The sequence below is a fragment of the Pseudophryne corroboree genome, chromosome 10 (assembly GCF_028390025.1).
Source record: "Pseudophryne corroboree isolate aPseCor3 chromosome 10, aPseCor3.hap2, whole genome shotgun sequence".
NCBI lineage: Eukaryota > Metazoa > Chordata > Amphibia > Anura > Myobatrachidae > Pseudophryne > Pseudophryne corroboree.
The window spans coordinates 22,470,011-22,489,662 of record NC_086453.1 but is presented as its reverse complement, the minus strand read 5'-3'; the positions used below and the strand labels follow the sequence as shown (position 1 = coordinate 22,489,662).

At 47.3% G+C, this 19,652-nt stretch overlaps 1 protein-coding gene across 3 annotated transcripts in view; it reads right to left on the bottom strand.

Annotated features, from left to right (window-relative positions):
- The window catches only part of LOC134965835 (zonadhesin-like), an 87,164-nt gene that overhangs the window by 59,061 nt on the left and 8,451 nt on the right, over positions 1–19,652 (bottom strand). For 2 of the 3 annotated variants that reach the window (XM_063942212.1, XM_063942210.1), the window contains exons 1-2: positions 2,349–2,449; positions 1,055–1,105 (exon numbers count right to left, since the gene is read on the bottom strand). In XM_063942212.1, the coding sequence (XP_063798282.1) occupies positions 1,055–1,103 (49 nt within the window). In that variant the 5' untranslated portion in view covers positions 1,104–1,105; positions 2,349–2,449. Of the gene's footprint in view, positions 1–1,054; positions 1,106–2,348; positions 2,450–19,652 lie in introns of those variants that run through there. The other variant, XM_063942211.1, reaches the window with a different exon arrangement.

Sequence of the window (19,652 nt, the reverse complement as noted above, 5' to 3'; positions counted from 1 at the left end):
GGCGTAGGAGGTTACTTCCAGAAAATGTGGAGAAGAGGATGCTCTTCAAAATGAATGATAAATTCCTCCGTGGAGACATTTACCAGCATTTGCCTCCAGAAAGTACACAGGGACCTGTGATGGTGGATTCCAGTGGGGACGAATTAATTCTGGAGGAGGATGTACACAGTGAAAGGGGTGAGGAATCGGAGGATGAGGTGGTCGACATCCTGCCTCTGTAGAGCCAGTTTGTGCAAGGAGAGATTGATTGCTTCTTTTTTGGTGGGGGCCCAAACCAACCAGTCATTTCAGCCACAGTCGTGTGGCAGACCTGGTCACTGAAATGATGGGTTTGTTTAAAGTGTGCATGTCCTGTTTATAAAACATAAGGGTGGGTGGGCCCGTGGGCCCACAGACAATTCCATCTTGCACCTCTTTTTTATTTTTTTATTTATCTTTGCATCATGTGCTGTTTGGGGACTAATTTTTTTTTTTTTTTTTTTAAGTGCCATCCTGTCTGACACTGCAGTGCCACTCCTAGATGGGCCAGGTGTTTGTGTTGGCCACTTGGGTCGCTTAGCTTAGTCATCCAGTGACCACGGTGCAAATTTTAGGACTAAAAATATTGTGAGGTGTTCAGAATAGACTGGAAATGATGGTTATTGAGCTTAATACTATAGCATCAAAATTACCCCCAAATTCTATGATTTTAGCGGTTTGAGGTAAAATAAAAAAAATAACCCGAATCAAAAACCCGAAAGGGTGTTTTTTTTCAAAATGCGTCCGAATCCAAAACACAAACAATGCCCGCTGCACATCTCTAGTAAAAACAGACATAACTTGTCAACCAATAACGATAGAAGCTGGCTGCAGTGGGCAAGAGGTCACCTTATATAAAAGGCGTTTGGATTAGGTTTGCCAGCTGCCTTTACCGAGATCTTTAAATAGGGACCACTTTTTACTATGCCATCTGCTTATTTCTGCAATAGGCGCCCCCCCCCCCCCCCATTTAATTTTGTTCATTGATAAAGCTACAAAAGATAATTTATGTAACCATATGTACAAACCTACTTACCCATCAGGCACAGGAAGGAGCCAACATAAAGGAACAACTTCAGATCCATTGCTGTAAAACGGAACAATCAGAAAGTTACAGGGAACAAGACAGGGTGATCGTATAACACTTCTATGAAAGGTTTTTGACCCAGCACATCTCAGAGGGCAAAAGTAAGAACTACATAAAAACCTAGAAGAGGAACGGAGCATTTGTCAGATGAGGCTTCACCCTATCTATCCATGGATACAGTGAAAGCTGCCCTGGGCCAAACATGGGGCAACCTAAGTAAGGATCACAGCAGTGAAAATCCCCCCCCCCCACCAGGAAATACAAAAATAAATTAAATAAAAGCATGCTTTACAAACTAAGTGGAACTGAAAGCCTAGTCAGACAGGTTCTAATGGTAAGTAAAAGGGAACAAGAACTTTTCCACCACTGGGTAGCCCCATTTTCTGATGAAGTCACCTTTCACTGGGGTGAGGGATTTGCAAAGTTTGGGAGGCTGCACAGAACCCCACGGGTAACGTCTCACCGTACGGTGCATATTGCCTTCCGCACTAGCAGAGTTATGCTACGGGGGAGCAGGGGGGGGGGGGGGGTTGGGTGGAGCAGAAAGCCTCTGTACAGGAACCCAGTCTTGGTAGATGGCCAACAAGACAAGCCATTTTGCCACCACATTAATTGCTACTTTGCATGGATATATTGTGAATATATCCATGCAATAGATAGACCACCTAAATCAACTTGTTCAATCTCTGCTCATCCCCTATATAAATATACCATAAACTATACCCTCAACTAGTTTATTTAGGAAGAATATACAGGGAACTGTAGGCATTGTGTAGTGACAGCCATCCAGTGTGTTATAGTTTGCACTTGGTGAGGTCTAGGGTTGGACTGGCCCACAGAGAAAGCCACTGGTGGGCCCCAACTCCTCCAGGAAATCAAGTTCCAGACTGTGCACTTGAATTATAGATTATACATACAGTATATTACCTTATATTGCACAGGGCTATGGTGTATTCTCTAAAGTGCATTTCTGTTATTAATCTGGTACATTATAATTCATGTACTAGCAGCCAATGCACTCTTTAATGGTTAGCCAAGACTCTGAAGTTTGGCCACAACCCTAAACATGGGCCCCTAAAAATGCATTCCACCCCCACCCCCGGTGGGCCCTTTATGCCCCAGTCCGACACTGATGAGGTCTGTAGCAGCGTATACTAGTCAGGGATTATAGCTAGGCCAGCTGGGAACAAAGCACTAAATAAAACTCTTACATAAGAAATAGTGTAACTGACATACAACTTACCTCAGTATGAGCCTGAGCACAACCACACACTGCACAAATCACACCCACAAGACCACCACTAGATGCTCACTACCAACTGCGCTCAGGCCTAATAAACGCTCCACAATCAAAGGGGCCTGACCATTAACCAGTGGAGTCCCAGAAATCCATATGTATAACAAGCAGGTGCATTAAGCTTTAAAACCGGCCCACCTGCCAGGTCAGGTTTTCCAGCTAGCCCAATCGGTGCACCTGATATCACACACAGGAGAACAGAGCTGGTTCCCAAGCATGGAGTATGTAAATGTCATCCAAATCAGCAGCTGCAGAGGGCTCATAAGGAGCCTATTTATCAAGCCTTGGGGAGTAAAAAGTACGTACTAACCAAATCACCTCATAACTTTCATTTTACAAACACAGCCTGTAACATGGAAGTTAGGAGCTAATTGGCCGGTACTTTATCATTCTCCAAAGGTTGATAAATGCTATCAATAGTGCATTAAAAAAACAAAACATTTATTCAAAGAGTAAAGATTTTTTTTTCTATTTATTATCACTACAATACTGATAAACAGATTTCACAATGTAAACTTGCTGCTGGACAGGATAGTAGAAGTAATAACCCTTTGATGGTGGAATGAAAAAAAGAGTTTTTATAGAAATCTCCAGTTCTAAATAGTTTAAAATTGCCACAATTCTCTTACTAAAAGGAATCATTTTCAGTCTATTACAATACAGTGTTTGCTCAAATAAATCAATAAAAATAATTATTTTTTTTGCACTTTACATGATTATCGCTAATTATCATAAAAAAGGAAAACTTGCAGTTTACCTTGGTAAATTGCAATTAATTGCAAGTAAAAATATACCAAGCTTTAGTAACAGCAAGTAGTGCAGAATAAATATCTGTAACTGCGTAACAGTGCCACCTAGTGTTGGAAGCAATTACATTGCTAAATATATTGGGGGTAATTCAGAGTTGATCGCAGCAGCAAATTTGTTAGCAGTTGGGCAATACCATGCGCAGTGCAGGTGGGGCAGATATAACATGTGCAGAGAGAGTTAGATTTGGTTGGGTTATTTTGTTTCTGTGCACGGTGAATACTGGCTGCTTTATTTTGACACTGCAATTTAGATTTCAGTTTGAACACACCGCACCCAAATCTAACTCCCTCTGCACATGTTATATCTGTCCCACCTGCAGTGCACATGGTTTTGCCCAACTGCTAACAAATTTGCTGCTGCGATCAACTCTGAATTAGGCCCATTGGCCCTCATTCCGAGTTGTTCGCTCGCAAGGCGATTTCAGCAGAGTTACACACGCTAAGCCGCCGCCTACTGGGAGTGAATCTAAACTTCTTAAATGTGCGACCGATGTATGCGCAATATTGCGATCAAAAACGAGTTAGCAGTTTTAGAGTAACTCCAGACTTACTCTGCCTGTGCGTTCAATTCAGTGCTTTTCGGTCCCGGCTGACGTCATAAACACACCCAGCGTTCGCCCAAGCACTCCCACCGTTTCTACGGACACGCCTGCGTTTTTTCCGGAAACGGTAGCGTTTCCAGCCACACGCCCCTAAAACGCCGTACATCCGCCCAGTAACACCCATTTCCTGTCAATCACAATGCGATCGCCGGAGCGATGAAAAAGCCGTGAGTAAAAATACTTTCTTCTTAGTAAAGTTACTTGGTGCATGCGCAGTGCGAACATTACGCATGCGCACTAAGATAATTCTCACTGCGATGCGATGAAAAATACCGAGCGAACAACTCGGAATGAGGGCCTTTGTCCCTGATTCTCAGACGCAGTGGAGTGATGTTTTTCTCACGCTCACGCTTCTGAGTTGCGCTGGAACTGCAGTACAGATTTGGATGCACAGTATTAGAATTGTAAAGGGAGTTCCTGGACGGTGACTGGGGGGGTGGTTATGGGAGGGGGGCTAAAAAGACGCACTTATCATCGCAGGCGTGTCTTGGGTGTGTCGCTGAAAGCTGTTGCATCCAGAGATGCTAAATCGCTCACGTAGGAGGCCAGGTGCAGATGGATAAACTGCACTTTCCACAGGGCGGTTGCAAGTTAAAGATGTATCTAGTGGTAGCTGACAGTGGGAATTTCAGACTGTGCCCATTTGGACACATAGATTTATACCAGGAAGGACTATATAGCGCCATTTGCTAGTGATGAGCGGGTTCGGTTCCACGGAATCCGAACCCCCCCGAACTTCACCCATTTTACACGGGTCCGAGGCATACTCGGATTCTCCCGTATTGCTCGGTTAACCCGAGCGCGCCCGAACGTCCTCATCCCGCTGTCGGATTCTCGCGAGATTCGGATTCTATATAAGGAGCCGCGCGTCGCCGCCATTTTTCACTCGTGCATTGGAAATGATAGTGAGAGGACGTGGCTGGCGTCCTCTCACTTTGTTTCAGGGGGCTGCAAAAGTGCAAATATCTTTATTCTGGGGACCAGCAGTATTATAGGAGGAGTACAGTGCAGAGTTTTGCTGACCAGTGACCACCAGTATTATACGTTCTCTGCCTGAAAAACGCTCCATATCTGTGCTCAGTGTGCTGCATATATCTGTGCTCACACTGCTTTATTGTGGGGACTGGGGACCAGCAGTATTATATAGGAGGAGTACAGTGCAGAGTTTTGCTGACCAGTGACCACCAGTATTATACGTTCTCTGCCTGAAAAATGCTCCATATCTGTGCTCAGTGTGCTGCATATATCTGTGCTCACACTGCTTTATTGTGGGGACTGGGGACCAGCAGTATTATATAGGAGGAGTACAGTGCAGAGTTTTGCTGACCAGTGACCACCAGTATTATACGTTCTCTGCCTGAAAAACGCTCCATATCTGTGCTCAGTGTGCTGCATATATCTGTGCTCACACTGCTTAATTGTGGGGACTGGGGACCACCAGTATTATATAGGAGGAGTACAGTGCAGAGTTTTGCTGACCAGTGACCACCAGTATTATACGTTCTCTGTCTGAAAAACGCTCTATATCTGTGCTGCATTGTAGTATATAGTAGGAGTACAGTGCATAATTTTGCTGACCACCAGTATATAATATATAGGAGTACGGTACAGAAGGCCACTGCTCTACCTACCTCTGTGTCGTCAAGTATACTATCCATCCATACCTGTGGTGCATTTCAGTTTTGCACAGTTTGCTGACCACCAGTATATAATATATAGCAGTACGGTACAGTAGGCCACTGCTCTACCTACCTCTGTGTCGTCAAGTATACTATCCATCCATACCTGTGGTGCATTTCAGTTTTGCACAGTTTGCTGACCACCAGTATATAATATATAGCAGTACGGTACAGTAGGCCACTGCTCTACCTACCTCTGTGTCGTCAAGTATACTATCCATCCATACCTGTGGTGCATTTCAGTTGTGCGCAGTATATATAGTAGTAGGCCATTGCTATTGATACTGGCATATAATTCCACACATTAAAAAATGGAGAACAAAAATGTGGAGGGTAAAATAGGGAAAGATCAAGATCCACTTCCACCTCGTGCTGAAGCTGCTGCCACTAGTCATGGCCGAGACGATGAAATGCCATCAACGTCGTCTGCCAAGGCCGATGCCCAATGTCATAGTAGAGAGCATGTAAAATCCAAAAAACAAAAGTTCAGTAAAATGACACAAAAATCAAAATTAAAAGCGTCTGAGGAGAAGCGTAAACTTGCCAATATGCCATTTACGACACGGAGTGGCAAGGAACGGCTGAGGCCCTGGCCTATGTTCATGGCTAGTGGTTCAGCTTCACATGAGGATGGAAGCACTCATCCTCTCGCTAGAAAAATGAAAAGACTTAAGCTGGCAAAAACACAGCAAAGAACTGTGCGTTCTTCTAAATCACAAATCCCCAAGGAGAGTCCAATTGTGTCGGCTGCGATGCCTGACCTTCCCAACACTGGACGGGAAGAGGTGGCGCCTTCCACCATTTGCACGCCCCCTGCAAGTGCTGGAAGGAGCACCCGCAGTCCAGTTCCTGATAGTCAAATTGAAGATGTCAGTGTTGAAGTACACCAGGATGAGGATATGGGTGTTGCTGGCGCTGAGGAGGAAATTGACAAGGAGGATTCTGATGGTGAGGTGGTTTGTTTAAGTCAGGCACCCGGGGAGACACCTGTTGTCCGTGGGACGAATATGGCCATTGACATGCCTGGTCAAATTACAAAAAAAATCACCTCTTCGGTGTGGAATTATTTTAACACAAATGCGGACAACAGGTTGTCAAGCTGTAATAAGTAGGGGTAAGGACGTTAACCACCTCGGAACATCCTCCCTTATACGTCACCTGCAGCGCATTCATCATAAGTCAGTGACAAGTTCAAAAACTTTGGATGACAGCGGAAGCAGTCCACTGACCACTAAATCCCTTCCTCTTGTAACCAAGCTCCTGCAAACCACACCACCAATTCCCTCAGTGTCAATTTCCTCCTTACACAGGAAAGCCAATAGTCCTGCAGGCCATGTCACTGTCAAGTCTGACGAGTCCTCTCCTGCCTGGGATTCCTCCGATGCATCCTTGAGTGTAACGCCTACTGCTGCTGGTGCTGCTGTTGTTGCTGCTGGGAGTCGATCGTCATCCCAGAGGGGAAGTCGGAAGACCACTTGTACTACTTCCAGTAAGCAATTGACTGTCCAACAGTCATTTGCGAGGAAGATGAAATATCACAGCAGTCATCTTGATGCAAAGCGGATAACTCAGGCCTTGGCAGCCTGGGCGGTGAGAAATGTGTTTCCGTTATCCACCGTTAATTCACAGGCAACTACAGACTTGATTGAGGTACTGTGTCCCCGGTACCAAATACCATCTAGGTTCCATTTCTCTAGGCAGGCGCTACCGAAAATGTACACAGACCTCAGAAAAAGAGTCACCAGTGTCCTAAAAAATGCAGTTGTACCCAATGTCCACTTAACCACGGACATGTGGACAAGTGGAGCAGGGCAGACTCAGGGCTATATGACTGTGACAGCCCACTGGGTAGATGTATTGCCTCCCGCAGCAAGAACAGCAGCGGCGGCACCAGTAGCAGCATCTCGCAAACGCCAACTTGTTCCTAGGCAGGCTACGCTTTGTATCACCGCTTTCCAGAAGAGACACACAGCTGACAACCTCTTACGGAAACTGAGGAACATCATCGCAGAATGGCTTACCCCAAATGGACTCTCCTGGGGATTTGTGACATCGGACAATGCCAGCAGCAATATTGTGCGTGCATTACATCTGGGCAATTTCCAGCACGTCCCATGTTTTGCACATACATTGAATTTGGTGGTGCAGAATTATTTAAAAAACGACAGGGGCGTGCAAGAGATGCTGTCGGTGGCCCGAAGAATTGCGGGCCACTTTCGTCATTCAGCCACCGCATGCCGAAGACTGGAGCACCAGCAAACAGTCCTGAACCTGCCCTGCCATCATCTGAAGCAAGAGGTGGTAATAACGAGGTGGAATTCAACCCTCTATATGCTTCAGAGGATAGAGGAGCAGCAAAAGGCCATTCAAGCCTATACATCTGCCTACGATATAGGCAAAGGAGGGGGAATGCACCTGACTCAAGCGCAGTAGAGAATGATTTCAACGTTGTGCAAGGTTCTGCAACCCTTTGAACTTGCCACATGTGAAGTCAGTTCAGACACTGCCAGCCTGAGTCAGGTCATTCCCCTCATCAGGCTTTTGCAGAAGAAGCTGGAGACATTGAAGGAGGAGCTAAAACAGAGCGATTCCGCTAGGCATGTGGGACTTGTGGATAGAGCTCTTAATTCGCTTAACCAGGATTCACGGGTGGTCAATCTGTTGAAATCAGAGCACTACATTTTGGCCACCGTGCTCGATCCTAGATTTAAAACCTACGTTGTATCTCTCTTTCCGGCAGACACAAGTCTGCTGGGGTTGAAAGTAGAGATGAGCGCCTGAAATTTTTCGGGTTTTGTGTTTTGGTTTTGGGTTCGGTTCCGCGGCCGTGTTTTGGGTTCGAACGCGTTTTGGCAAAACCTCACCGAATTTTTTTTGTCGGATTCGGGTGTGTTTTGGATTCGGGTGTTTTTTTCCAAAAACACTAAAAAACAACTTAAATCATAGAATTTGGGGGTCATTTTGATCCCAAAGTATTATTAACCTCAAAAACCATAATTTACACTCATTTTCAGTCTATTCTGAATACCTCACACCTCACAATATTATTATTAGTCCTAAAATTTGCACCGAGGTCGCTGTGTGAGTAAGATAAGCGACCCTAGTGGCCGACACAAACACCGGGCCCATCTAGGAGTGGCACTGCAGTGTCACGCAGGATGGCCCTTCCAAAAAACCCTCCCCAAACAGCACATGACGCAAAGAAAAAAAGAGGCGCAATGAGGTAGCTGACTGTGTGAGTAAGATTAGCGACCCTAGTGGCCGACACAAACACCGGGCACATCTAGGAGTGGCACTGCAGTGTCACGCAGGATGTCCCTTCCAAAAAACCCTCCCCAAACAGCACATGACGCAAAGAAAAAAAGAGGCGCAATGAGGTAGCTGACTGTGTGAGTAAGATTAGCGACCCTAGTGGCCGACACAAACACCGGGCCCATCTAGGAGTGGCACTGCAGTGTCACGCAGGATGTCCCTTCCAAAAAACCCTCCCCAAACAGCACATGACGCAAAGAAAAAAAGAGGCGCAATGAGGTAGCTGACTGTGTGAGTAAGATTAGCGACCCTAGTGGCCGACACAAACACCGGGCCCTTCTAGGAGTGGCACTGCAGTGTCACGCAGGATGTCCCTTCCAAAAAACCCTCCCCAATCAGCACATGATGCAAAGAAAAAGAAAAGAAAAAAGAGGTGCAAGATGGAATTGTCCTTGGGCCCTCCCACCCACCCTTATGTTGTATAAACAAAACAGGACATGCACACTTTAACCAACCCATCATTTCAGTGACAGGGTCTGCCACACGACTGTGACTGATATGACGGGTTGGTTTGGACCCCCCCCAAAAAAGAAGCAATTAATCTCTCCTTGCACAAACTGGCTCTACAGAGGCAAGATGTCCACCTCATCTTCACCCTCCGATATATCACCGTGTACATCCCCCTCCTCACAGATTATCAATTCGTCCCCACTGGAATCCACCATCTCAGCTCCCTGTGTACTTTGTGGAGGCAATTGCTGCTGGTCAATGTCTCCGCTGAGGAATTGATTATAATTCATTTTAATGAACATCATCTTCTCCACATTTTCTGGATGTAACCTCGTACGCCGATTGCTGACAAGGTGAGCGGCGGCACTAAACACTCTTTCGGAGTACACACTTGTGGGAGGGCAACTTAGGTAGAATAAAGCCAGTTTGTGCAAGGGCCTCCAAATTGCCTCTTTTTCCTGCCAGTATAAGTACGGACTGTGTGACGTGCCTACTTGGATGCGGTCACTCATATAATCCTCCACCATTCTATCAATGTTGAGAGAATCATATGCAGTGACAGTAGACGACATGTCCGTAATCGTTGTCAGGTCCTTCAGTCCGGACCAGATGTCAGCATCAGCAGTCGCTCCAGACTGCCCTGCATCACCGCCAGCGGGTGGGCTCGGAATTCTGAGCCTTTTCCTCGCACCCCCAGTTGCGGGAGAATGTGAAGGAGGAGATGTTGACAGGTCGCGTTCCGCTTGACTTGACAATTTTGTCACCAGCAGGTCTTTCAACCCCAGCAGACCTGTGTCTGCCGGAAAGAGAGATCCAAGGTAGGCTTTAAATCTAGGATCGAGCACGGTGGCCAAAATGTAGTGCTCTGATTTCAACAGATTGACCACCCGTGAATCCTTGTTAAGCGAATTAAGGGCTGCATCCACAAGTCCCACATGCCTAGCGGAATCGCTCCCTTTTAGCTCCTTCTTCAATGCCTCCAGCTTCTTCTGCAAAAGCCTGATGAGGGGAATGACCTGACTCAGGCTGGCAGTGTCTGAACTGACTTCACGTGTGGCAAGTTCAAAGGGCATCAGAACCTTGCACAACGTTGAAATCATTCTCCACTGCGCTTGAGACAGGTGCATTCCATCTCCTATATCGTGCTCAATTGTATAGGCTTGAATGGCCTTTTGCTGCTCCTCCAACCTCTGAAGCATATAGAGGGTTGAATTCCACCTCGTTACCACTTCTTGCTTCAGATGATGGCAGGGCAGGTTCAGTAGTTTTTGGTGGTGCTCCAGTCTTCTGTACGTGGTGCCTGTACGCCGAAAGTGTCCCGCAATTTTTCTGCCCACCGACAGCATCTCTTGCACGCCCCTGTCGTTTTTTAAAAAATTCTGCACCACCAAATTCAAGGTATGTGCAAAACATGGGACGTGCTGGAATTTGCCCATATTTAATGCACACACAATATTGCTGGCGTTGTCCGATGCCACAAATCCACAGGAGAGTCCAATTGGGGTAAGCCATTCCGCGATGATCTTCCTCAGTTGCCGTAAGAGGTTTTCAGCTGTGTGCGTATTCTGGAAAGCGGTGATACAAAGCGTAGCCTGTCTAGGAAAGAGTTGGCGTTTGCGAGATGCTGCTACTGGTGCCGCCGCTGCTGTTCTTGCGGCGGGAGTCCATACATCTACCCAGTGGGCTGTCACAGTCATATAGTCCTGACCCTGCCCTGCTCCACTTGTCCACATGTCCGTGGTTAAGTGGACATTGGGTACAACTGCATTTTTTAGGACACTGGTGAGTCTTTTTCTGACGTCCGTGTACATTCTCGGTATCGCCTGCCTACAGAAGTGGAACCTAGATGGTATTTGGTAACGGGGGCACACTGCCTCAATAAATTGTCTAGTTCCCTGTGAACTAACGGCGGATACCGGACGCACGTCTAACACCAACATAGTTGTCAAGGACTCAGTTATCCGCTTTGCAGTAGGATGACTGCTGTGATATTTCATCTTCCTCGCAAAGGACTGTTGAACAGTCAATTGCTTACTGGAAGTAGTACAAGTAGGCTTACGACTTCCCCTCTAGGATGACCATCGACTCCCAGCGGCAACAACAGCAGCGCCAGCAGCAGTAGGCGTTACACGCAAGGATGCATCGGAGGAATCCCAGGCAGGAGAGGACTCGTCAGACTTGCCAGTGACATGGCCTGCAGGACTATTGGCATTCCTGGGGAAGGAGGAAATTGACACTGAGGGAGTTGGTGGGGTGGTTTGCGTGAGCTTGGTTACAAGAGGAAGGGATTTACTGGTCAGTGGACTGCTTCCGCTGTCACCCAAAGTTTTTGAACTTGTCACTGACTTATTATGAATGCGCTGCAGGTGACGTATAAGGGAGGATGTTCCGAGGTGGTTAACGTCCTTACCCCTACTTATTACAGCTTGACAAAGGGAACACACGGCTTGACACCTGTTGTCCGCATTTCTGGTGAAATACCTCCACACCGAAGAGCTGATTTTTTTGGTATTTTCACCTGGCATGTCAACGGCCATATTCCTCCCACGGACAACAGGTGTCTCCCCGGGTGCCTGACTTAAACAAACCACCTCACCATCAGAATCCTCCTGGTCAATTTCCTCCCCAGCGCCAGCAACACCCATATCCTCCTCATCCTGGTGTACTTCAACACTGACATCTTCAATCTGACTATCAGGAACTGGACTGCGGGTGCTCCTTCCAGCACTTGCAGGGGGCGTGCAAATGGTGGAAGGCGCATGCTCTTCACGTCCAGTGTTGGGAAGGTCAGGCATCGCAACCGACACAATTGGACTCTCCTTGTGGATTTGGGATTTCAAAGAACGCACAGTTCTTTGCGGTGCTTTTGCCAGCTTGAGTCTTTTCAGTTTTCTAGCGAGAGGCTGAGTGCTTCCATCCTCATGTGAAGCTGAACCACTAGCCATGAACATAGGCCAGGGCCTCAGCCGTTCCTTGCCACTCCGTGTGGTAAATGGCATATTGGCAAGTTTACGCTTCTCCTCCGACAATTTTATTTTAGGTTTTGGAGTCCTTTTTTACTGATATTTGGTGTTTTGGTTTTGACATGCTCTGTACTATGCCATTGGGCATCGGCCTTGGCAGACGACGTTGCTGGCATTTCATCGTCTCGGCCATGACTAGTGGCAGCAGCTTCAGCACGAGGTGGAAGTGGATCTTGATCTTTCCCTAATTTTGGAACCTCAACATTTTTGTTCTCCATATTTTAATAGGCACAACTAAAAGGCACCTCAGGTAAACAATGGAGATGGATGGATATGATACTAGTATACAATTATGGACGGGCTGCCGAGTGCCGACACAGAGGTAGCCACAGCCGTGAACTACCGCACTGTACTGTGTCTGCTGCTAATATATAGACTGGTTGATAAAGAGATAGTATACTCGTAACTAGTATGTATGTATAAAGAAAGAAAAAAAAACCACGGTTAGGTGGTATATACAATTATGGACGGGCTGCCGAGTGCCGACACAGAGGTAGCCACAGCCGTGAACTACCGCACTGTACTGTGTCTGCTGCTAATATATAGACTGGTTGATAAAGAGATAGTATACTCGTAACTAGTATGTATGTATAAAGAAAGAAAAAAAAACCACGGTTAGGTGGTATATACAATTATGGACGGGCTGCCGAGTGCCGACACAGAGGTAGCCACAGCCGTGAACTACCGCACTGTACTGTGTCTGCTGCTAATATATAGACTGGTTGATAAAGAGATAGTATACTCGTAACTAGTATGTATGTATAAAGAAAGAAAAAAAAAACCACGGTTAGGTGGTATATACAATTATGGACGGGCTGCCGAGTGCCGACACAGAGGTAGCCACAGCCGTGAACTACCGCACTGTACTGTGTCTGCTGCTAATATATAGACTGGTTGATAAAGAGATAGTATACTCGTAACTAGTATGTATGTATAAAGAAAGAAAAAAAAACCACGGTTAGGTCACTGGTATATACAATTATGGACGGGCTGCCGAGTGCCGACACAGAGGTAGCCACAGCCGTGAACTACCGCACTGTACTGTGTCTGCTGCTAATATATAGACTGGTTGATAAAGAGATAGTATACTCGTAACTAGTATGTATGTATAAAGAAAGAAAAAAAAACCACGGTTAGGTGGTATATACAATTATGGACGGGCTGCCGAGTGCCGACACAGAGGTAGCCACAGCCGTGAACTACCGCACTGTACTGTGTCTGCTGCTAATATAGACTGGTTGATAAAGAGATAGTATACTACTAATATTATATACTGGTGGTCAGGTCACTGGTCACTAGTCACACTGGCAGTGGCACTCCTGCAGCAAAAGTGTGCACTGTTTAATTTTAATATAATATTATGTACTCCTGGCTCCTGCTATAACCTATAACTGGCACTGCAGTAGTGCTCCCCAGTCTCCCCCACAATTATAAGCTGTGTGAGCTGAGCAGTCAGACAGATATATAATATATATAGATGATGCAGCACACTGGCCTGAGCCTGAGCAGTGCACACAGATATGGTATGTGACTGACTGAGTCACTGTGTGTATCGCTTTTTTCAGGCAGAGAACGGATATATTAAATAAACTGCACTGTGTGTCTGGTGGTCACTCACTATATAATATATTATGTACTCCTGGCTCCTGCTATAACCTATAACTGGCACTGCAGTAGTGCTCCCCAGTCTCCCCCACAATTATAAGCTGTGTGAGCTGAGCAGTCAGACAGATATATATAATATTATATATAGATAATAGATGATGCAGCACACTGGCCTGAGCCTGAGCAGTGCACACAGATATGGTATGTGACTGAGTCACTGTGTGCTGTGTATCGCTTTTTTCAGGCAGAGAACGGATTATAAATAAAAGTGGTGGTCAGTCACTGGTCACTATCAGCAAAACTCTGCACTGTACACTACTGAGTACTCCTAATGCTCCCCAAAATTAGTAAATCAAGTGTCTAAACGGAGAGGACGCCAGCCACGTCCTCTCCCTATCAATCTCAATGCACGTGTGAAAATGGCGGCGACGCGCGGCTCCTTATATAGAATCCGAGTCTCGCGATAGAATCCGAGCCTCGCGAGAATCCGACAGCGTCATGATGACGTTCGGGCGCGCTCGGGTTAACCGAGCAAGGCGGGAAGATCCGAGTCGCTCGGACCCGTGAAAAAAAACATGAAGTTCTGGCGGGTTCGGATTCAGAGAAACCGAACCCGCTCATCTCTAGTTGAAAGACCTGCTGGTGAGAAAATTGTCAAGTCAAGCGGAACGTGACCCGTCAACAGCTCCTCCTTCACATTCTCCCGCAACTAGGGCTGCGAGGAAAAGGCTAAGAATTCCGAGCCCACCCGCTGGCGGTGATGCAGGGCAGTCTGGAGCGAGTGCTGACATCTGGTCCGGACTGAAGGACCTGCCAACGATTACTGACATGTCGTCTACTGTCACTGCATATGATTCTCTCACCATTGAAAGAATGGTGGAGGATTATATGAGTGACCGCATCCAAGTAGGCACGTCAGACAGTCCGTACGTATACTGGCAGGAAAAAGAGGCAATTTGGAGGCCCTTGCAGAAACTGGCTTTATTTTACCTAAGTTGCCCACCCTCCAGTGTGTACTCCGAAAGAGTGTTTAGTGCAGCCGCTCACCTTGTCAGCAATCGGCGTACGAGGTTACTTCCAGAAAATGTGGAGAAGATGATGTTCATCAAAATAAATTATAATCAATTCCTCCGTGGAGACATTCACCAGCAATTGCCTCCAGAAAGTACACAGGGACCTGAGATGGTGGATTCCAGTGGGGACGAATTAATAATCTGCGAGGAGGGGGATGTACAGAGTGAAAGGGGTGAGGAATCGGACGATGAGGAGGAGGTGGACATCTTGCCTCTGTAGAGCCAGTTTGTGCAAGCAGAGATTGATTGCTTCTTTTTTGGTGGGGGCCCAAACCAACCAGTCATTTCAGTCACAGTTATGTGGCAGACCCTGTCGCTGAAATGATGGGTTTGTTAAAGTGTGCATGTCCTGTTTATACAACATAAGGGTGGGTGGGAGGGCCCAAGGACAATTCCATCTTGCACCTCTTTTTTCTTTCATTTTTCTTTGCATCATGTGCTGTTTGGGGACTATTTTTTTGAAGTGCCATCCTGCCTGACACTGCAGTGCCACTCCTAGATGGGCCAGGTGTGTGTGTCGGCCACTTGTGTCGCTTAGCTTAGCCATCCAGCGACCACAGTGCACCTCTTTTTTTCTTTGCATCATGTGCTGTTTGGGGACTATTTTTTTGAAGTGCCATCCTGCCTGACACTGCAGTGCCACTCCTAGATGGGCCAGGTGTTTGTGTCGGCCACTTGTGTCGCTTAGCTTAGCCATCCAGCGACCTTGGTGCACCTCTTTTTTTCTTTGCATCATTTGCTGTTTGGGGACTATTTTTTTGAAGTGCCATCCTGTCTGACACTACAGTGCCAATCCTAGATGGGCCAGGTGTTTGTGTCGGCCACTTGGGTCGCTTAGCTTAGTCATCCAGCGACCTCGTGCAAATTTTAGGATTAAAAATAATATTGTGAGGTGTGAGGTGTTCAGAATAGACTGAAAATGAGTGGAAATTATGGTTATTGAGGTTAATAATACTATGGGATCAAAATGACCCCCAAATTCTATAATTTAAGCTGTGGGTTTTGTAAAAAACACCCGAATCCAAAACACACCCGAATCCGACAAAAAATTTTCAGGGAGGTTTTGCCAAAACGCGTCAGAATCCAAAACACGGCCGCGGAACCGAATCCAAAACCAAAACACAAAACCCGAAAAATGTCTGGTGCACATCACTACCATTTGCATAAAGACACAGACACAAGAGCCACTGAAGCTCTAAGGCAGGGGTGGGGAACCTTTTTTCTACCAAGGGCCATTTGGATATTTATAAAATCCTTCGGGGGCCATACAAAAATTATCAACTTAAAAATTAGCCTGCCCCCAGTAGATATGCCCCCATTAGATATGACCCCTAGTAGCACCGCTTACACACACACACACACACACACACACACACACACACACACACACACACACACACACACACACACATATTAAAAGAAAGAAAAAAACACAATACTCACCAGCCCCTCTCCTGCTTCCAGACCCTTGCCCTTTGCCTTTCTGCCCGCTCCTCAGAACTATAGGAGAGATGTCATGACATCTCTCCCATAGCACCGCACAGGCACTCATGCACACTGTCAGTGCCAGAGCTCAGAAGTGAGCTCCTACCTCTGGCTGCTCCTGAGGGGAAGAAGCCGGGTGCCCGCTAGTAACAAAATCTCAGTGGGTGCCCGGCATCTCCCTTGGTTAGGTGAGCCCGGGAGGGCCAGATCAAGTGGCTTTGCGGGCCTTATATGGCCCGCGGGCCTGAGGTTCCCCGCCCCTGCTCTAAGGGTTCCCTAGGAATCACCCCTCCAAGAGGCAGCATCACCCACCCTCTGGCCAGGGCGGTATAGAGGGGTGTGGGTGGGCCCTGGAGGTGGAACGTTTGCTGCCCCACAGACCCTACAGCTGGATAGCAGGAAGCCTAAAGCAGCATCTTGCAGCTAGTAGTGGATTCGGTATGAAACACCGGCGGTCAGTAGACCAACGACAGAATCCCAACAGCCTGGAATACCGGCAGCGAGTCCCCTCGCGGGCTCGCTGCACTCGGCATGCTTCGGGCCCGGTGGCGAGAGTCGGCATCCTGACCGCCGAAATCCCGAACGCTGCTAAGTTAACCGCATCCCCTTTCAGAGATTGTAAATGTAACCACCATACAATTCAGCGACAGGTAATAAATACAATTGTGTAAAGACGATTTTAATGTTATTTTACAGGAACTTCCAGCAGACATCTCCAGTGGCAACCATTTCCGCAAAGAAACAGGTGAGATTGTTCATCATACAGATGTGTCTATAGAGAATACATTGTGCGGCCGCGGGTGCGGGCATGTGTAGTCGCTGTCACGATGCATGCACATGTGTGTACGCATCGCGGCAATGAACAGGAACGACCCATCTGTACTATTTAACAACAATACAATTATATAGTTCAATGTCGACAAATTAACTGCTTCACATTATTGGGGTATTTTTTTTTGTATCGCTGCCACCGGGTCGACTCGACCCTCCCCCCGTCATGACTACCCCCCTCCGTGCCGCACCCCTCCCCCCACACCGCTGATCATACTCACCAACACACGGTGCTCCTGGAGGGCTGGCGGTCATCGGCGCTCCCTGCTGCTGTGACCTCCAACGCTGTAAAGTGAACTGTCGCTTAGCAGCACTTTACTGCACTAGGGGTCACAGTAGCGGCAGGGAGCCTCGATGACTGGCAGCTCGACAGGAGCACCAATCACTGTTCCCTTGGTAGCAGAGACGTGCAGTCAAGGGAGGTAGGAGACAGTGCCTCCCCTGTGATTAATTATTAAAATAATACAAAGAAGATACTTAGTTATGACACATATTCTGTGTCATAAGTATCTCCTTTATTTCATTCTAATAATTTTCTGGCCTGAAATGACTTTGGGAGGCACTGATAGCAGTGCCTCCCATACATAATGGGAACGGGGACAGAGCGGGGGGCGGGGCCAAGCACTGGGCTGTAAAAGCCCATTCAAAACAGATGGGTAAAGCGGCACATATACAAGTGCCTCGCTGACAGGGACACCACCCCCATGTCAGCGAGGCACCTGTGATTGGACAGCGGATCCAGTGGTGGATCCGCTGTCCAAACACCCACACGCGGAAGTGGCAGTGGGTCCCGCCGCAGGTGACAGGCGTTGGAGCTGGCCGGGAGGCCGGCTACAGCAGCGGCGGACCTCCAGCAGCAGTGAGTGCATTGACGGGCAGCAATACCCCCTCCCCCCTCATTCCTCCTCTGGCGGCTCCGTCCTCCCGCTCACAACCAGCAGCACAATAACCAGGTCGGTGTGTTCATTTCTTTTTTTTTTCTTTTTTTTAAATTCTCTCTCTCTATCTCTCTCTCTATCCTTTTCCCCCCTCTCCTGTGTATTACTTGAATAACAAAGTTTGTAAGTATAATTTTCATTTGTACAGGTACCCCTATTGGATTCTACAAGGACAAGTGGATGTGATCGGCGTGGGATGTAGATAAGTAATCTCTCTCATTTGTACAGGTACCCCTATTGGATTCTACAGGGACAAGTGGACGTGATCGGCGTGGGATGTAGGTAAGTATGTGTGAGTGTGTAAGTGTGTTTTAATAAATTTTTACTTTCAAGGTGTGTGTGTTGTGTTTTTATTTGGGTATTTTTTGTTGTTGTAGAACTACAGGTACCAGCGGCCCCTTTATTTCCCCGCATGCTGGTTCTCCAAGTACCAGCAAGTGGGGGAGGCTTGCTGGGCCTTGTAGTTCCCAACCAAAAACAATATTCTTTTTTTTTTTACACACTTATGCCTATCAGCCCGGCACCCACCGCTCAGGGGTGCTGGGGACAGCCTCGGGCTTCACCCCTAGCCCTTGGGTGCCTGGAGGGGGGGACCCTTTGATTTAAGGGGTCCCCACTCCAGGGAACCCCGGCCAGGGATGACTAGTTGGGGGGTAATGCCACAACTGCAGGGACCTACATAAATGTTTCCCCCGGCTGTGGCATTATGTCCCTGGCTAGTGGAGCCCGGTGCTGGTTTTAAAAATACAGGGGACCCCTACATCTTTTGTCCCCTGTATTTTTGGAACCAGGACTGGACTAAGAGCCTGGTGATGGTTGTCTAAATATGGGGAACCCCTGACCAATTTTTTTCCCAGTATTTAAGTTAATGGAAGCCCTGGACAACAAAATTGCATTCATGTCCTCCTCCCACTCCCTCCCCAGTCCCAAACACTAATTTTACTTTTTTTTCTATAAAAATGTACATTATATCTCAAGTATGATGAGCAGGCAGGCAGCGGGCATTGGTGGCATCGGACTGAGATGCAAATTATTGGTGGAGGGCTGGGTCAGTTGACGGTGGGCGACTTTGTAAGTAATTGGCGGTGGCAGCGGGCATCGGCTCAGAGGCAGTAGCGGGCATTTGCTCGGCGGCGGTAGGGGTCATTGGCATGATTCGGCGGACATTATGGCTTTAGTGCCTCACCAGCCACTGACCTCACCACACGCCACTGCTGGGTAGGTAATTATAATTTTGTTTGGTAACTTTTTTTTTTACACAGTGATCAGCTTGTACACATAGCTGACCCCACTGCCGCCTCCCTGCACAGCTTTCTGGGCCTAATTCTGAGTTGATCGCAGCAGGATTTTTGTTAGCAGTTGGGCAAAACCATGTGCACTGCAGGTGGGGCAGATGTAACATGTGCAGAGAGAGTTAGATTCGGGTGGGGTGTGTTCAAACTG